Source organism: Musca domestica, unplaced genomic scaffold, assembly GCF_030504385.1.
Source record: "Musca domestica strain aabys unplaced genomic scaffold, Musca_domestica.polishedcontigs.V.1.1 14, whole genome shotgun sequence".
Taxonomy (NCBI): Eukaryota; Metazoa; Arthropoda; class Insecta; order Diptera; family Muscidae; genus Musca; species Musca domestica.
Genome location: NW_026712192.1, coordinates 6,541,944 through 6,559,712, shown reverse-complemented (window position 1 = coordinate 6,559,712; position 17,769 = coordinate 6,541,944). Strand labels below are relative to the sequence as shown.

Below are 17,769 nucleotides of genomic sequence, written 5' to 3'. Positions count from 1 at the left end.
TTGCGGTAGGTTATGTTGTGCCAAAGAAACAAAAAAATGAGAGAGCGCGTGTGACCATAACCACAGATGTTGTTGTCCCATTTATTATTGACCCGAATTATGGAAAAGGGGAATCGGAATTTGGTGTAAAGTGAATAAGTACAAATACATATGTATGCAAACTATTTATATAAAAAACACACATTTTAATTATTAACCCGCACGTGTAGCACTATTTTATTGTCGAAAAATCAATTTTTTTCAATCTGACACATGCATATGTAAAGGCAGAGTTATGAACATTACACATGACCATGAAGTGTCGAAAAGGCCTACCTAATACAAGACCTACCAAAAATACTCAACTTCCCCGATTATGGTAAAAATTCGCAAAGTCCATATATTGAAGCCGGATAAATAAAAGCAGGGAATTAAAAAAAATAATATTCTTCCATGTGTAGCTTTTTCCAGTTCCAAAATTCTAACTTTAATATTTGCCCTAGACCCATCTGCTAAATGGTATTATTGATCTTCCCATCTCACCCAGCTGTGGTGTGTCCGACTAGCTATGCGTGTCCAATCATAGGTGTCCAACCATTCGTTTTTTTATGTCAGTTTGTAATCACAGTTATAGATCGAACCTCACGAAATTTTGCATGGAACTAGAGAAGGGCCAGAATAGAAACTTGTTGTTTTTTAATATATTCGCCAAATATTAGAGGGATATAACTGGGCCAAAAAACTGAATTTGTCTTGACCATCGTCGCGGGTTTAAGTTAAGGACAGGGCAGATGGCAATGATTTTGGACGGTCGGTCTAAAATTATGTTTTGCATAAAATTATACAAAATACGACTTTAATCCTAAAATGTATTCGTATATTAATAAATTCCTGGAGTTTAGGCAAGATTTACAATATTGATGTATTCTAAGGTACATAGAACAATTCTATGGTAAATCATTTCGTAGAATATTCCGACTTGTTACGATCCCGCCTAAGAAAGTTTTCATTCATTTTTTGTTACAAGGACTAACAAGAATTCTCGAAAAGTATGCGAACTGAAGAAAATATCGCAGCTGTGTTGGTCACTGTTAATTATCAATTATCGACTCGATATTTGCCCCACCACTTGCTCCGCCACCGATGATCGTCTTAAAAAAAAAACAGAGTTTGTGCCAAAATTGTTAATTTTATGTATTTTTTGAAGAACACTACTGTCTTTGAGTGTCCACATGACAGCAGCATCGGCACTATCGCCATAAGAATGGTCGTGATTTATGTCCATGTATTTTTGTGAACAAAATACAGGTCGGATTTATTATCCGATTGAGATGAATTTTTCCAAACAATATTTGTTTCGCTCAAGGATGAACCCTATTGCAATTGGTGAAAATCGGTTTAAATGTAGATATAGCTTCTATTTATATCTTCAACCGAATTCGGGTTAATTGTGCACCAAATGGCCAATAACCTGACCAAATGAATGACCAAACGACCTGAATTCTGGCATCTGTCTAGAAGCAAGTACATAAAATTTGCTGAAAATCGGTTTAGATATAGATATAGCTCCCATATATATTTATCCGATATGGTGTTTAAGACCCTCACATTCGTAATATCCATTCGACAACAATGATATTTGGTACCAAATATCTTATAGAGCTCGGAAATACCTCTCTAAAATTTTATAAAGATCGGTTCAGATTTGGATATAGCTTCCATATATATCTACAACCGATTTCAGGTTAATAGTGCACCAAATGGTCAATATCTTCCCAAATTTTGGTACATTTGACCGAATTCAGTCTAGAAGCAGGTACATCAAGTTTGGAAAAAATCGGTTCAGATATAGCTATAGCTCCCACATACAGGTTCCATCCGTTTTGATTTTTAAGTCCCTCAAATTCGTAATATCCATCCGACAGAAATAATATTTGATATCTACCAAATTTTATCGAGATCTGCTAACATTTCGATATAGCCCCTAAATATCCTTAATCCGATTTTAGGTTTATTGTGCAAATAAGGCCTAATATCAGCCCAAATGGAGTGAATTCCGGGACGTACGTTTCTATTTTGTGGAGCTCGGCTCCGATATATATTTCCTAAATATAATCCTTCTCGAAGTGATATCATGCAGTCTATAGAAATGTTATTTGGTGTAAAAGATAAAAAAGTCTCCGTCAAATTTACTGAAACGCGATTAAAAATTGGATATGACTCCCATATATTTGTTCTCTCTGAAACCATACTATACCTGCTCTAAAGCTAAATGTCAATAGATGGTATGATCTACTTCAAATAAATTATTTTGTTACGGTAGCTATACTAAATATGCCTTGTGGTGTAGGGTATCATATAGTCAGACCACCCGACTTTTGACTTGTCCTTGCTGTTTTTTTTTAAATTATTTTTATACCCTCCACCATAGTATGGAGGGTATATTAACTTTGTCATTCCGTTTGTAACTCCTCGAAATATTCATGTCCGACCCAACAGAGTATATATATTCTTGATCAGCGTAAAGTTCTAAGTCAATTTAGCCATTTCCGTCTGCCTGTCCGTCTGTCTGTTGTAATTACGCTATCTCTCAAACGAATTGAGATAGACGACTAAAATTTTGCACGCATGTTTATTTTTCCAGTAGACATGTAGGTCCCATGTAGGTCCACGTTTTCGTATAGCCCCCATATAACGGTACCTCCCGATATTCGGTATTTTCATAATTTGATCGACAGTATTCACCGGAATTGTTTCAAATTTGGTATTTGAAGTTTGAAATGGATACTACAGCCTAAGACAGAAAATTATCTGTGCAGGTCCAGGTGTTCGTATATCCCCCATATAATGGTACCTCCCTATATTCGGTATTTTGATGATTTTATGGACAATTTTAGCCGGAATTGTTTCAAATTTGATATTTGAAGTTCGTAATGGCTACTACAGTCTATAATAGCATCATTATTCACCGTAGTTGTTTCAAATTACGTATTTAGAGTTCGTAATGGGAACTACAGTCTGTGACAGAAAATTGTCTATGCAGGTCCACGTGTTTGTATTACCCCCACATAACTGTACCCCCCGATATTCGGTATTTTGATGATTTTATGATTTGATTTTTCAAATTTGATATTTGAAGTTCGTAATGGATACTACAGCCTAAGACGGAAAATTGTCAGTGCAGGATACTACAGCCTAAGGCAGAAAATTGTCTGTGCAGGTCCACGTCTTCGTATAGCCCCCATATAACGGTACCTCCCAATATTCGGTATTTTGATGATTTTATCGTCATTATTCACCGTAGTTGTTTCAAATTATGTATTTAGAGTTCGTAATGGGAACTGCAGTCTGTGACAGAAAATTGTCTATGCAGGTCCTGGTGTTCGTATAGGCCCCATATATCAGTACATCCCCATATTCGGTTTTTGACGATTTTAGGTACAATACTCACCGTATTTGAAGTTCGTAATGGATGCTACAGCCTGTATTTCATGTTTCGAATTTGAATATGGTAATGGCTTATGACAAACAAAGCCTTTGTAGGTCCACGTCGTATAGACCAGGTATTTTTAAGATTTTAATAGAATTTTTAACGGATTTTATTTTTTGAAAATTTTCAATTTATTTCCAAATGGTGGAGGTTATTCAAAGTTCGCCCCGGCCGAAATTACTGCTTTTTAACTTGTTAAATGGCAATTCTTGTTTTTTTTTTCAAAGTCAACAAAGAAGTCGAAGTCGTAAATAAAATTGGTTAAAGTCTGAAAAAAATGGCTCGACGCTGCAGGTCTGGGTCACTTGCCCAACATACCATATATACCGTTCTGGTGTAGTTTAAAACCTCTGCACAACGTTATTGGTAATTAAAGTGCATGTTCTATAGGTAATAAAATAAATAAATCATATCAGCATATCCATCTCTGCATGTTCTGCAATTTACCTTGTCAAAGTTCACAGCATAGAAAACCGGTTCCCATCTCTGTATATTTTTGTATATAAATACAATGTATTTATAAATAAACATTTTGACAATGAGAATTGTAAACATAATTCTGCCACGAATATGTTTATGAATAAAAATATATTTTTTAACAAAAACTCTTGTTTTCTTTCTTCCGAACTTCCTACGTCAAGCATTGCCAACATACTGAGTTATAAACTACATATATTGGAATGTGTAACAAATTTAAAAATCTCTACTCTCCAGCTGTGCATAGAGAATAATGACCGGAAATACATTCGCTTAGACTGAAATTACATTCATATGTTTGAAAAGGCCCACCAAACTTATAGTAATTTAAAAAAAATAACGTTACAAAAAAATGTCATTTTGTTTACAACATCATAGTGTCACATTTTTATGCTAATATCCCCTCACTGAGGGAGAGAATTAGTGAGAAAGAGTGAGAGAGAGAAAAACAAAACAAAATTAGGATAGGTATGAACTTTGTGTGTGACCTTGACAGAAATATCATCATCAGAAATAAATGCATTGTGCAAGCCTTCATATTACAGAGCGATGAACTGGGAACCCTAACGCATTTCAAAGAAACTATTAAAATTATTTGTAAATTATTTATGAAAATTAGTTAATTTTTATTTAATAGGCGACGAACAACGCAACCCAAAGCCAGAGAACCTTATACCAGTCGGCCAATTCAATTCATTATGAATGGAAAGAAATGAAGCAAAGCAAGCATGCGTGTGTGTGTGTGCGTGCGTGTTTGAGTTGTAGAAAGACAGTGGCTAAGCGATACCACTTGTAATGACACACGTTTTGGCCCAGCTCACAAACATGTTGACCAAGGTTAGTGAATCAAACACTTTTTTGTGGTACAAACAGAGGCTGTGAATGAGTGTGTGTGTGTGCGACCTATCATTAATGTGTGTTGAGAGGGGGGGCATCGATTAATGATGATCTGCATCTTGTTACCATGGATGCGAATAATGTGTTTAGATGCCGATGCTGTTGTTAAAATCTGACCACAATTTGTCTGGCGGAATTTCGTTGTAAGTCATCTGGTGGCTGGTGTTGGTGGCGGCAAATTCGTCTTGAGTTGTGGCTTTTGTTTGGATTGTTTTTGTTGCTGCTGTTTATGTTGGGGCTGACAAGTTTGCTTAAAATATGCAAAAATTTTGAAAACTATTTTTGAACAGCATCAAAAGCCGGTCGCTCCATCCATTCCGCTCCGTCCATCGGCAATTGAGCATTTGTTTGTGTGTGTGTCTGTGTGTAAAAACAAAACTTGAAAAGAAATTTTGAAATACTTATTATAAGTTTGGATGAACCTGAAACCTCTTGCTCTGGATTGGCTGAAACCCTGCTGCGTTCCGTTTGCCCGCTCGATGAAGAAATAAACGCATATCCAAAACATTAATACGTTTTTAAGTAAATGATTGTTCCCAGCAATCTTTTGGCCTACTCGCAGAGATCCAAAGGGAGAGCGAAAAAAAGAGAATTGCTTTGCCAAAGATCGAAGCCAAAAAAAAACTGGAGGGTCCCATATAAATGTAGAGAAATATTAGAAAGTCAAATCATTCCATAGTTTACAGTTTACAAGTTCAGTCAGTTTTTTACACGAATCCCCAAACACCCCAAGCGGAAACTGAACTGAGATGAAGGTAAGATGGACACTTTGGCTGACATATTGGAGGATACACAGGTCTAACTGGATACTCTTTTGCAGATATTAGTTTGTTTAATGGCCGCAGTTTGCATCTGTGATGCGACTTTTTTGAAGCTGTTTGGCGGCAGTAGTGCCGGAGCCAGTAGCGGTGGTAGCAGTTTCAATGCAGTGGCCACACCTTCGGTAGGTGGTCATGGAGGATCATCATCGGCTCATGGCCATGGTGGCAGTTATGGCGGTGGTCATGGTGCCAGTTATGGTGGTGGTCATGGTTCCAGTTATGGCGGTGGTCATGCTTACAGTTACGGCGGTGGTCATGGTTCCAGTTACAGCAGTTACGGCGCTTCACATGGTTCCTCCTATGCCCATGACTATGGTTATTCACATGGCTCGGGACATGCTGCGGCTGGTGGTGCTGGTGGCGATGCCAAGATTTTCAAAGTCATTATTGAGCATGGCGGTCATGATCAAGGCCATGGTCATGATCACGGACATGGTCATGCAGCTGAGACCATTGCAATCGCCCACGATCATTCTTATGGCGCTGGCGCTGCCGATGCTGCTGTTATAGGTCAGGCCTATAGCTATGGTGGCGCCCAATTTGCTGACCATGGTCACGGTCATGGTGATGGTGGCCAAGCTCAGATCTTCAAAGTTATTACTGAAGATGGTGGACATGGTTACTCCGGCGGTGGTGGTGGTGCTGCCTATGATCAAGGTCACTCATATGCCTCTGGCTATTCTCATGGCAGTGGCAGCAATGCCGGTGCATACAATGCTCAATTGAAGCAAATTCTGCCACAAATTCTACAATTGGTTTTGCAAGACGATCATGGATTTGGCGGTGGTTTTGGTGGCGGAGCAGGAGGTGGGGCTGGTGGTGTTGCTGATATCAATGGCCAGCTAATTGCTCATTTTGGTGAAAAAGGCAGCGCTGTGGTTACACGCAGCAAGGGAGGACAAAACAGTTATTTCAGCGGCGGACATGTCGTACAAAAAGGCGAACTTAAAATAACTCGCGTTGAACAGGGTCCCAGTCAAGGTTCCGGTTCCGGCAAAGCTGGTCTCCTACAGAGTCTTTTGGGCCAGGGTGGTGCCCAACAGTCATCTCCCCATGGTCCACCATCACATGGTCCCCCACCACATGGTCCTCCATCACATGGTCCTCCACCACATGGTCCCCCATCCCATGGACCCCCATCCCATGGTTGGTAAACCATTTAGTCAAAGTCATTTAGTGTCGCATTACAACCATTTTTATGTGTAAGTCTAGGTCATTTTTAAATTATATCTTCATTATTAGGAATAAAAGTATTTTTTTATTTATTTATAATTTAATTAAATAAATAATAGAAATGTATTCAAATTAATTAAAATTCGAAAAGTACTCTTTTTAATGTTTTAAATTTAGCTTTTTTTGTTAGTAAGTTGTTGTTATGACATTATGATTGCTCAAGTCTGGAGTATTCTCCCTCTTGACTTAACTTCATATTACTCTTTATTACAGAGAGCAATATTTTTCAAAAGCGAAACTGACAGCTTTGCAATATTTGCTGATATGTCACTTGGCTTTATCAGCTTTGATATGACGACTTGGGTGGAAAATGAATGAGAATCACACTCACTCCTTGCCTTTTCCGGAAAGAGAAGTGAGTTTTTAAAAGAGAATGCTTTTGAAGACATTTAATCCTTGTTTATACCATCCGACATACAGGGTGAGATAAAAAAACTGCCATAAAGTCAAACGCCATAATTTTTCAATTTTTATTAAATTTTATTGAATGAAAGGAAAAAAAGTCGGAAATAGCATCAAATTTTAGAATAAGTATAGATTTGTTCGAATTTGTCACCTTTAGCACCAATTATGGCCTTCAAACGGCCAATGAAACCGTCACACGCTGCCTGAATGTTGCTCTGCGGTATTTTGGCCAATTACCGGCGAAGCGCTTGCTTGAGGTGATCGACACTTTGGTATTTTTTAGTGCCTATCTTGCTTTCCAAAATACCCCAAACACAATAGTCCAACGGATTGGTATCCGGAGATTTTTGTGGCCATTGTGCGCTGGAAATAAGGCGAGGAACCTCACTTTTTAACCATTCTTGGGTGGCGCGTGCTGAGTACGATGGTGCTGAGTCTTGTTGGAATGTCCAAGGTCTGCGTCCAAAATATTTAATATTAATAATAATATTTAAATATTTAAATCACCCTCCAGAATATTTTCGCGATAATATTCGGCATTTATTCTGATGCCACGGTCGATTAATATGAGCGGAGAGCGACCATCGGCTGTTATGGCGGCTCACACCATCACATTGGCCGGCGCTTGAGTTCTGGTGGCTAATCGAAGGTGCACATTTTCAGCTGACCTCTTTGGAAAGTAAACACGATCATTTTGCTTGTTTTGCATTTTGCAAACTGATGGACAACGAATGTTTTCTCATCGGAGAAAACCAAATTCGGCAGTTCACCACATTCGGCCTTCCTTTTGTTGCGGTGTAAGTTCTTGCACTTTTTGGAATTTCAATGGCTTTACCTCGAGCTCCTTTTTCAATATTTCCCGAATGGAATATTGCGATATGTTCAGCTCACGAGCAATTTAGCATATAAATTGTCTGAAAATCCACAAAAGAAGTTCCTTCTGCGTACTTTACCCCCTGGAAGAGTATTGTCCACAATATCGTATGTCCCTCATATAACGGTACCTCCCTATATTCGGTATTTCGATGATTTTAACTAAATTTTTCAATGGAGTTTGTCAGAAAATTCTTTCTAGAAGTTCTTTCTAAGCACTTTACCCCCTAGAAGGGAAATGCCTATATAGGTCCAGGTTCCAAATGGTGAAGGTATTCATAGTTCGGCCCGACCGAACTTACTGCTTTTTTAGATGTTTTCATTAATACTCATTTTTCTTGTCCGTATATTTTTCGCCGATTTAGGGTCTATATAAGCACTACTTTTCAAGTTTTTTTATAATTGCAAAACCTTGTAGACCTACATTGGGTTTCAATTTAAAAAATTCAAAATCTCTAAAACTTGTTGGAAGCTTGTTTGAGAGTAGTTAATATATCAACAAAGATTCTGACTGTTTCATATTACATCTGAGTTGGTTCAAAATTGAGGCCGTACCCTTCGCAGTGGCGAATATAATTTAATGTTTGAAGATGGTCCGGTCTCTAACACCTATATAACAGATCTTGCGTTGATGGGAATATTGCGATGTGCCAAGTCTGAGTGTTATTGTGTTAATTTCCCGTTTTATGAGCTCCATGGATGTTCAAAATGTTGACCCTTTGTGGGGGAGGTACAAGAAGGAGTTGACCGATATATTCCATCTTCACAGCAGAAGATGGGTTGATAAACGTATTGTAATGTATGTAATTTAAAGACAATCGGATTCTTACATCACATTTTATATGAGTAATAATTATTCAAAATGTTGACCCTTTGTAGAGCAGGTACTTGATAGAGTGAACCGATATTGTCCATTTTCCTACTTGACCTAGAACTGATTCAAATATTTGGATTTGCAAAGATGTAGCAAAATATTTTTTGTGGACCGGGAGAAGTGGACCGATATACCATCTCCGAAATCTGATAAAAATATTACGATGTACCAAGTTTGGACCAAATCGGATACTCCCTTCGAGAGTTATCGTGCGCACCAGCCAGACAGACAGACGGACGGACGTCGTTAGATCGACTCCAAATGTCCTGAAACGGATTTGGTCCAAATTGACCTAGGGTGTAAAACCGTTATTTAGATGAGGCACGTATTGGTCGTATCAAATGATATATACCCCCTCTAGCCATATGGCTTAGGGTATAATTATACACTTTTTAGAAATAAGCAGGAAAAACAAGGGAAAGAGCCTCCAATCCTCATCAGCTCTTTCCGAAACCTAGGTATTCCCTGCCTTACCCCCTGGTAAACATTACCATCGTTCTCCACTAATAAACGAACGTTGTTTTTATAAAAACAACATTAAAGGGATAAAACCTGACCATTTTGCAACAACAAAATAAGCAGTTTAGAAACATTTCTTCTTCACTTTTAATTTAATAAACAAATTCCAAAATTGTTCTTTTAGTGAAAATTAATTATTTTGTTTTTATTTTTGGACAGATTGCTATGACACTATGGCATTACTTACGAAAACAAATTTCCTTATTGTTGTTGTCGAACTATATTTGTTGTTCTTTTGCTTTTGCCTACTAATTATACCATGGTTAGAGGGTATAAACATTAATTAATTTCTTAATCTATTGGACGCATATGAAATATTTTATGCATTAAATAAAATGCCTAAATGTGCAGCATACTTTTAGGCGAACATTTAAATTTTTCCTTTTGGAATAGTAAGAAAAAGTATTCTTTTTAGTAAGATAACAATTTTAAATTATTGAGAACAACAAAAAACTTTAATTGGAATAATGATACAAGGATTAATACAATTTATAATAATAATGCATATGAAATAATGCATAAAAAAATCATATTATCCAATTAGTTTCTTAAGATAACACAATTTATTTAATAGTTAAAATTGTCTGTTTTTTTTTTTGAATTATTTTAATTCTGGATATTGTTAGCTAAAATTAAAGCGGAGAAAAGTGCACATTTCTATAAAGTATGCACTAAATTACAACAAAGATAAAAACTACAAGAATATTTTACACAAAATATTTTACACAATTCACATATTTTTATTTTTGCAGAAATTTGCCGAAAACGGCACTTATCGTTAGGTTATTTTATAATTTGGATGAGTTTTCCAAAAATGTAGAAACTATGGAGTTATATGTAAGTTCTTTTTTTTTGTAAAGTTTAATTTTTGCCGTGGTCTAGAGAAGAGGATGGATTGAGAACCATAAACCCGAGACCGAAATATCCAAATTTTTCATCTTTAAGTGACGTTGCCGGGTTGACTGGCGTTTTGAGAGGCTATGTCACTCATTGGCATTTCGGTTGACACTCACTCATTGGCATTTCGGTTGAAAATACCGGTCTTAAAGATCAAAACATGGGTTTATAAAAGAAGCTGAAATATGTCCCAATAAAACGAAGGAAACAAGAAGAAAAAACAAGTAAAAAAGTAGATAAGTTCGGCCGAACTTTTTTCTACTCTCCACCATTTGGAAGAAGCTTGAAAAATTAAAAAAAAAAATAAGTCGAAAAATACCGCTCAAATGAAAACCGTTATATGGGGGGCTATACGAAGACGTGGGCCTGCATAAGTGCAGGCTGTGCTAACGGTTTGAACTATATGTACGAAATTTGAAACAATTCCGGTGAATAATGTCGCAAAAATCATGAAAATACCGAAAATCGGGGGTACTGTTATATGGGCCCTATACTAAAACGTGGACCTATTTAGACTATTCTCTTCTAGTGGGTAAAGTACTCAAAAGGAACCCCTTGAGTCGATTTTCCATTTAAAAAATTTGGCTGAAATCATCAAAATACCGAATCTCGGGGGTACCGTTATATGGGAGGTACGATATCGTTTACCCATATATACAATTCTCATCTAGGGAATAAAGTACTCACAAGGAACTCCTTGTGAGGATCTTCAGACAATTCGGTTGAAAAATGTGGATAAAATCATCAAAATACCGAATATCGGGAGGAACCGTTATACGGAGGATATATGATATCGTGGACATACAGACACTTCTCTTCCAGGGGGTTATGTACTCACAAGGAACTCCTTTTGTGGATTTTAAGACAATTTCATTGACAAATTTTGGCTAAAATCTTCAAAATACCATTCGTTTAGTATTTGACCTACAAAATCAGATACGGATTATATATTTCTTTGGTATTGTTGTCATAGAAAATAAATTGTCAATTGAAGGTTTAAGTCAGTGCAGACTACTTTTAGAATTTTCTCGAATAGAACAGTGTGGCTTGTTTGTTCGGGATACCGTAGTATTTTGTTGTTGCAAAATGGCAGGCTTTATCCCTTTATTGTTGTTTTTATAAAAACAACGTTTGTTTATTAGTGGAGAACGATGATAATGTTTACCAGGGGGTAACGTAAATATATGTTTCGAATTCTATCGGAATGATCAAATTAAGCTATCAACCGTTCGTTTTTATACTTTCCACCATAGTATGGAGGGTATATTAAGTTTGTCATTCCGTTTGTAACACCTTGAAATATACATTTTAGACCCCACAAAGTATATATATTCTTGATCAGCATAAAATTCTATGTCGATCTAGTAATGTCCGTCTGTGGAAATCACTCTAGCTTCCGAACGAAATGAAGTAGGTTGATAGAATTTTACTCAAATGTGTATTATGTCTGCAGGATTTTTGGTATTGAAAATGGACCATCTAGGTCCACGTCTTCGTATAGCCCCCATATAACGGTACCTCCCGATTTTAGGTATTTTGATGATTTTAGCGACATTATTTGCCGGAATTGTTTAAAATTTGGTATTTGAAGTTCGTAATAGATTCTACAGCATAAAACAGAAAATGGGGCATGTAGGTGCACGCCTTCGTATAGCCCCCATATAACGGTACCTCCCGATATTGGGTATTCTGATGATTTTAGAGACATTATTTACCGGAACTATTTCAAATTTAGTATTTGAAGTTCGTAATGAATACTACAGCCTATGACAGAAAATTGTGTGTGCAGGTCCACGTCTTCGTATAGTCCCCATATAACGGAACCCTCGATATTCGGTATTTTGATGATTTTAGCGACATTATTTAACGGAATTATATCAAATTTTGTATTTAAAGTTCGTAATAGATACTACAGCCTATGATAGAAAATTGTCTGTCCAGGTCCACGTTTTATAACCCCCATGGTACCTCCCTATATTCGGTATTTTGATAATTTTAGGTACATACAGATTTCATTTCAAGTTTCGCATTTGAATATTGTAATAGCTTGTGACAAAAGTTGCCTATGCAGGTCCACGTCGTCGTACATTACATTAGGTATTTTAAAGATTTTAACAGCATTTTTAACGGATTTTTTTTTGGAAAGTTGTTAAATTTGTACCAAATGGTGGAGGGTATTCAAAGTTCGGCCCGGCCGAACTTACAGCTTTTTTCTTGTTTACTTTAGTTAATTTATATCAAAAAATAGCCATTCATAAATTTTTCAAAATTTTAAGTATATTGGACTGCCCTTACGGCAGTCAATTTAGGAAAAAGTATAAGAGCAGCTGGGTGTCACTTATTCCTTATTAAATATACCATTACAGACCGTTAGCAAGCCAAATGTCAAATTACAATCGCTTAATGTAATTGTTGTATTCAATTCCGAAGTCTCGACAATACCGATATATAAAATTAAAAAATAATTCATGTTTTACTTTCAAAGAATCCCCAATGTCAATTTATAAAATCTATGCATAATATAACATTAGTAACAGACACAAGTGGGTATGTCTTCATCTCTAACCTTAAGTTATGATTTAGATTTCCATTATGAACTTGGCACGTAGACTTATATTTAAGTCATAATATTTGCATCCACATTCCATTCGTTTGTAAAGCCTACCAAAAAAAAAATCATAATAAAAATGACAATTAAGCTCAAATTATGCAGAGATATAAACCAAATTATGCATTCATTTTTTATTCCCCAGTAGATGGGGTCACCGGTAGGTTCACTTCAATTTTTTTTCATAGGCTTAAGAAACCACGACTAGCCCCTTTTTATGGCACTCAACAACAAGTTTGTTACCAAATCCCAAAACATTTGAAGAGGTGCTGCTGCTAGGGTGGCATTGTTAGAAACTAAATGAAAACAATGCAAGTTCCCAAAAAAATTCAATCGGAACATCAAAAATCGACTCAAACAAAACCAGATGTCAGAAGATTTAACAAAAAATGTGCGTTACAAATGCCCAAAAATACACAATAAAATATGCAAAAATTCACACAATGCGCGGGAATTTTCGATTGATTTCATTGACTGAAGTGGTGAATTAAATGTCATTCAAATGATAACGAGATAGACCGCCAGTTGGCAAACGACAATTTATGTTTATTGATTTAATTCGATTCTTCGACATGGGAAACATGTCATTTACAAGGTAATTTTTTACTAACCTTGAAATTGGTTTGGAATCGAAAATTTCATTTGTAATGACACGTCTACCGTTTACCGGATTTAAATTATCAATTTCATTGCATATACACCAAATAAATCCTCATAACCCCGGCACAACTCTTATATAAACATAATATTAATCCTAAATTCTAATAGCATTAAAAAAATAAATTTGTACACGTAAACTTAAAACGTAGCAATGATCCAATGTCTATAAATGTTTAATACTCTTAAGAAAAAAAAACATCTTAAAATGCAATAGATATATAGTTAGACTAATAAATATATAAAATTAACACAAAATTCTTAAATACACAAAAGAACATATAGTTATCTTTCAAATTTCTTATAAAACATTAAAAAATAAAAAAGATTTTAAATTAAATTAATGTATTTATTTTTTCAATTTTTTAAATTCAATTATAAATAAAATAGCCGACATCAACATATCTTTTCAAGATGTGTACAACAATTGAATTCTTTTGTGAAAGAACGTGCAATAATATAAATAATAACAATAATATTCTGGTGGGAGCTAAGTGGATGAGACTGAAAGAAATTGGGAGTATGAGAGGTTGATAATGCCCAGCAGTCCGCTCGCCATTACAATTTAATACCCATCCAAATGTATGCTACTTTGTCAATAGGAAAAAATGAAATAAAAGTGGTTTATAGCATACAACTAGCATCCGATTTGGATGAGTCGCATTGCTATTACATTGTGGAACAAAATCCATATTAGAATTAAAGAACAAAACAGAATATAATAAAATGTGTCCATCGCACTTGCATCTGAATCGGATGCCTTTGTATTGTTTTGTAAATTTTTTTTTTTTGTGTGTTGTTGCAGCCGGTGTTGTACCGTTATTCATTTTTGATGCTTCTTTCTTTTTTAAAGCAAAATTTTATTCTGTGAAGTGATTTTGAAAGTGCAAGTTGTGTATATTGAAAAAAAGTTAATAAAATAAATTAATAAAATAAGAATATAGTAAGTGTTGTGTGTTAAATAAGTTAAATAAAATGTTATGATTCAGTAGGAGAAATTTAAGAGATTAAAGAAAGTGGAAGCAGACAATTTAAAAAGAAATGCACAGTTGAGGACGGACTGTTTGGAAAACAATGATATTGTACTAAATGAGCAGATTCCATGCAAACTTCTGCAAGATTATTGACATTTCTATAATATTATATTACAACTATGATGGTCCCCAAACAAAAGTGCGTTTAAGGAATATAAACTTTTAAACATGGCCATTTTCGGTGAGTTAATTTTTTTCTTACATTATTGAAAAGATATTATATTACCTTTAAATGTAGTCCATTGGTCTATTCTATAGTATAACTGTTTAATATTAAAAAATTGTTCTATATTTTCTATCCTTATTTCAGAAGCTGTGATATGTGGAGGATTTACTGAACAGGATTACGCCAAAAAAATAGAAATTGTTTCAAATTCCCTAAGGCCAGACACTTCCGAACAATGTCCTACAATAAAAAAACTGGAAAAATTTAATTTTTTTCCTTCAGTTTAAGCTTTGTTTCTTCCCACGTCTTTTGAATAAGTTTTATGAATTTCTTTTTTAAGCATTATTTCCAATTATAATAAGAATATTTTATTGTTGAAAACACTGTTCTATAATACGAATATTTTAATAAAAAACAGCTGAAATTTAAGTTCCACAATCTAAAATCTTGATGGAATCGGACCCATCCAACCTTCACTTACAATGTTGATAGATTTCGGACCCATCCAACATTCGCTTACGTTGTCGGTCGATTTCGGACCCATCCAACATTCGCTTACATTGTTGGTAGATTTCGGACTAGTCTGACGGCCTAGGCCATCGCTGTGTAAATGTAAGTAGGAATTGTATACAGGCTTTGGATGGGTCGCACCTACATCGTCATTGGTCTCAGATGGAAGATGTATGTGCTAAAAAATCCGCTGGGTGTCTGAAGAAAGAGAGAGAGAAAAAGAGAACGAGAGCGAAAGAGAGCTTAAAATTCAAATTAAATTAAGAGAGTTAAAAGTTAAGATAATTGAGGGTCAACAGTGATATTCTAATAATAGGTACATGAATATGACGATATATGTACATCTGTCAATTACAAGACTTAATGTTTTTTACTTGTTAAATATTCGAGATAAATAGGCTCTTTCTCTGATGACTTTGGTTTTCCAGCTACTTATTTCTCAGAGAGTAAAGTAACAGTTCTCTCAGACTATTTACTATTTCCTATGTTCTATTTCCTCTTTTGCATGTTTCATCATTAAAAAAATGTAAATTTTGGCCGGACCGAGCTTTTTATACCCTCCAGGATTTAGAGTGTGAATATGCAAAAATCTATCTAATTTGGGTTGATATTACATACTTGGTGCACAATAACTGTTACATCGTATGACGATATATATGGAAGCTATACCCAAATCTGAACCGATATCGATAAAATTTAACAGTGGTGATCTGTATCTGATATCTGGTACCAAACATCATTGTTGTGGAGTGCATATTACGAATGTGAGGGACTTAAATATCAAATCGGATAAAACATATATATGGATGATATAGCTAAATCTTAACCGATTTCCACGAACTTGAAAGTATTTGCTTCTAGACTGAATTTGGTCGTATGTGAAAAAACCAATTCTAATTAACGAATATTAATCATGTTGCAACAAAAAAAATTGTAATCGGGCGAAAATATTTATGGGTGCTATATCTAAATCCGATATTCATCAAAATTGCCAGACATATGTACTTCTGGACTGAACCTGGCCGTGTGTATATTACACATTTGGTGCACAATACTTATGAAATCGGACGACACTATTTATGGAAGCTATATCCAAATCCGATCCCATTAGTACCTATTTCAATAGGGTTGGTCATCTCAATCAGACAATAAATGCAACCTGTACTTTGTTTACAAAAATACATGGGCAGACGGACAGACATGCCTAAATCGATCCAGAATGTGATTTTATGAAGATCATCAAAAGGAATTATGGGTCGTACCACAGTGTGGCGTAAGGAATAAAATAGGTAATTGATAGATATTTAGGTAGAGATGTACAGTAGCTCCAAGCGAAACTCGTACAATTAGCAAACAATTTTCTTGAATGCAATATATGATTGTTATCAAATTCACTACCAGAAGAAACTTATATTTTTATTAGTGTATTATTAGGATACTAGAACTAACCGAAGAACAAAAGATTACCGTTTTTATTTATTTAATAAAGTAATGGCATTTATTCTAAAACTCACCAAATTTCTATACAAAAGCTAAACTTTTGATACGTAGCTCACATTTAAACGGCAACCCTGTTTCGAACTGCATCCAACTTCACGAGATTGGTGGAAAATGTATTTGGGGAAGTCCCTAAAAACTAATTTATGACAAATTTTCAGTAATGGTGTGGGGTTCATTTTCAGCTTCTGGAGCTGGTATATTGCATTTTATTGAGGGCATTATGGATCAGACTATGTACCTTAACATTTTGAAAGAAAGTTGGCCACTCTTTAAGGAAAAGCTCGACCTTAGAGAAGATTATTATATTTATCAAGACAATGATCCGAAACACAAGGCTTATAAAGAGAGGTAATGGCTACCATACATTTGTCCCCATGTCATAGATGCACCAGCCCAGAATCCAGACATAAACCCTATAGAGAATTTTGGAGCTATAGAAAAATCCGCCATATCTCGCAAAGAAGATCTGAAGAAAGCTTTATTGGGCGAATGGCAAAAAATTGAACCTAACTTTTGCGAAAAACTTTTAAAAGTATGCCAAATAGTAGGCTACAAATGGTAAAAAAGTAAAGGAATGCATACAAAATATTAATGCCCAGAAATACTTTAAATTATACGAAGTGTACGAGTTTCGCTTTGGCATTGAAATAAGATTTTTTTTGCTTTAAATGAATTAAAATTTTAAGTTTTTTTTTTGCTTTTTAAATTACTTACTAGTGTACCAATAAAATATTTTTTTTGTAAATTTTGAGTTTCGGAAGTTAAAAGAAAAATAAAAATGTTTCTTTAGCAGTGCGAGTTTCTTTTGGAGCTACTGTATATAGACACA

At 35.3% G+C, this 17,769-nt stretch overlaps 1 protein-coding gene across 1 annotated transcript; it reads left to right on the top strand.

The window, feature by feature from the left end:
* Positions 1-5,520: 5,520 nt before the first annotated feature.
* On the top strand, positions 5,521-6,979 carry LOC101892975 (keratin, type I cytoskeletal 9). Its single transcript, XM_005185834.4, has 2 exons — positions 5,521-5,598; positions 5,664-6,979. Exons 1-2 carry the CDS (start codon positions 5,593-5,595, stop codon positions 6,816-6,818), a joined length of 1,161 nt encoding a protein of 386 aa, XP_005185891.1. The 5' UTR covers positions 5,521-5,592; the 3' UTR covers positions 6,819-6,979.
* Positions 6,980-17,769: the final 10,790 nt, after the last annotated feature.